Here is a 2907-nt window from a genome sequence, read left to right as displayed (position 1 = left end):
CTTTTAGTTTAGTCAGGGATAAATGTAGGATTTCATCTAGATTTTTGAGGTGTTAAAAATTCTAGCATTCTGTTTCTCATGAAATTATTGCTAGTAAGTATCAACTCAAAACTAGCAAATTATTCAGTAGATAAGGAAAACGAGGTCCCAGGCATTCGGGATATTACAAAGAAATATGTCAACCCTGGGGCTTGGGGAAGACAAATAAGGACCAAAACTTCCTCTCTGATCTTTGTGTTTTTAGTACAAATGTTACCTGATATACAGAGAGAAAGCATTCCCACAAGCTCCCTAGAGATGTAAGATGGCATAGTTATAGTTTTCATATAAATCATGTTCCAATGTGGAGAGTTCATGAAAATTTCAATCACTATTTATTATTATTTTCTGTGATGGATGATAGTAGAGATAGTAGAGTGAATCTTTATATAAACATTTATATAAACATTCTAATTCAAATGTTTACTCTTTCAAACACTAAACAATATTTTCATGTTAATGCATGAAATACAAGTCTCTTACTTTAAATAGGATGGACAAAAGAAATGTTTCTAATAGTTACATGTAAGAATAGATTCCAGAAGTTCCTTTCAGAAGTTCAGAAGCATTGTTTAATTATGAGCATCCATGCAGTGATGCTCATATATTTTAGACTTCAGGATCCTTGCGTCTGAAAAGAAAGAGTATTACATGCATGGTGAAGATAAAAAATAAAATTAATGCCATGTGAGTAGTTTTATGACTTGCTTAAGAATACAGTAATGCTTTGGGTGTGGTTGCTGTTTATTATAATTAGCACATTGAAATGACTTTTCTTGGTAGAACAGTCTGCTTTGTTCTACTTTACCTCCCCAGGCTCTGAAACATATTTCTTGTTGCAGTGCTGTCATAAGTGATTGTTTGTGATGTTTTCCTTCTCATCTACCCAGGTATCATCAGGACAGCCCTTCCCAATATGGACAGAGAAGCCAAGGAGGAATACCATGTGGTGATCCAGGCCAAGGACATGGGTGGACATATGGGTGGACTCTCAGGGACAACCAAAGTGACGATCACACTGACCGATGTCAATGACAATCCACCAAAGTTTCCACAGAGTAAGTACGTGGGCTTGACTTTTGCTGTTCACCACTGCACAGCCAGCTCCTCACTGTCATACCTGATAGAGTTGCACGCAGCTTTCAGAAAGAATAGTCTAGAACACCGGAACTCTAATATAAAATAGATATTATTTCTATATTTTTTTCAAAAGAGAACACCAGAAAACAACAAACAGCAAAACCCTCACACACTTAGACAAGAAACTTAAGCTAAATATAAATAACAAGAAAAAGGAAGACGTGAAAGCTCTGTGACTCTAGAGACAGAAAATCACTGTTGCTAGATACATTATTTACTAGGTATTAGTCACGCAGTGTAGCACTTAGTTAACCTTTCTCTGTCTCAGTGTCCTCATTAGAAACCTGAATAAACAGTACCTGAATCTGTTATTTGTTGTTACATAGCAAATAGCCCTAAATCTTAGTGATTTAAAATAATAATCAATTGTGTTGTGGGTTTTCAGTTTGGAAAGAGTTTGGAGGAGGCAGCTGTTTTAGCTCCCTTCCAATGCCACAACTCCCCTCTTACAGTGCTGCAAAGTTAATATCAACTACTGGGTCTTCTTCACGTGGGCCTCTCTGTAGCTAAGTTCTGAACTTGAAGGCCTCCAGGGCACCAGGCATCCACTGCACCGCCTTTTCTGAACTGGCTTCACAAGTTACATAGCTTTGTTCACTGTAGTCAAAAGATTGTCAGGATCTGAATGACGTTCACCTCACTTTTCCCTGGAGGGACCATGAAATCCTGTCGAAGGAGAGACTTGAGGGATAAGAAATACTGTTTAGTGAAGATGACATCTAACTTAGTATCTAATTTAAATTGGATTGTGTATTATTTGAATCAAACAAACTAATGCAAATTGTTATATCAATTAACAAACTGTTAACAAATTTTATTGATATTTTTTATTATTGTACAAGATTTATAAAATTGTGGAAGGAATAGACAGGAAACTGACGACTGGAGAGATGGCTTATCAGGTGAGAGCATGAACTGCTCTTGCAGAAGACCCGAGTTTGGATCCCAGCACCCACATTAGAAAGCTCACAACTGCCTGTAACTTAAACTCTGGGGATCTGATGCTCTCTTCTGGCATCTGCAGGCACCTGCACATGCATACGTATACCCCTCTTCCTCACACACATGCACATAATTAAAACTAAAATAAAACAAAAATTTTTATTGTGGGAATTTTTGTCATTTTCATACAATATAATTTGATAGTATTTAGGTTCCCCCTCTCTGTACCTCCAATTACTGCCCCCCCACCTAATTTAATGTACTCTATTATATATAATATTGCCTACAGAGTCTGATTTGTGCTCCGAAATGTCCTTTAGTGTAGTTCCATCCACTGGAGCCTGATTAACCTAACAAGAGTCTCATCCCTGTAAGACACTGTCTTCCCCCCTTCCCCAAGCAGGCATCAGTTGCTAAAAGTTCCTAAGACTGGGTTGGGGTTTCTTACCCACTTTCTCATGTCAATGGTGGGATTTCATCTAGTTTAGCTTGCATGAGACTTGTACATGCTATCACTGGTGCTAGGATCTAATGCCATCTTCTGGTCTCTGCATGCACCTGTATTACATGGATATACCCCCCCATAGACATGCATACACATAATTAAAAATCAAACAGAACTTTAAAAATATTGAAAAGCCTTAAAAATTATTGAAAATGCCTTTCGTCCCAGCACTCGGGAAGCAGAGGCAGGTGGAGGATATTTGTGAGTTCAAGGCCAACCTGGTCTACACAGTGAGTTCCAGGCCAGCTGGGACTACAGGGAGACCCTGTCTCAAAAAGACC

The 2907-nt window shown here is 38.2% G+C and overlaps 1 protein-coding gene across 1 annotated transcript in view; it reads left to right on the top strand.

Moving 5' to 3' along the window:
- The window catches only part of Cdh11 (cadherin 11), a gene marked incomplete in the record, with an annotated part of 165090 nt that overhangs the window by 120972 nt on the left and 41211 nt on the right, over window positions 1-2907 (top strand). Inside the window, 1 exon segment of the mRNA XM_029565720.1 lies at window positions 930-1097. Coding sequence (XP_029421580.1) covers window positions 930-1097 — 168 coding nt within the window.

This window comes from Nannospalax galili, unplaced genomic scaffold (assembly GCF_000622305.1).
Source record: "Nannospalax galili isolate Female #2095 unplaced genomic scaffold, S.galili_v1.0 scaffold1018, whole genome shotgun sequence".
In the NCBI taxonomy this organism is placed as follows: Eukaryota; Metazoa; Chordata; class Mammalia; order Rodentia; family Spalacidae; genus Nannospalax; species Nannospalax galili.
This window is presented reverse-complemented; position numbering and strand designations above follow the sequence as displayed.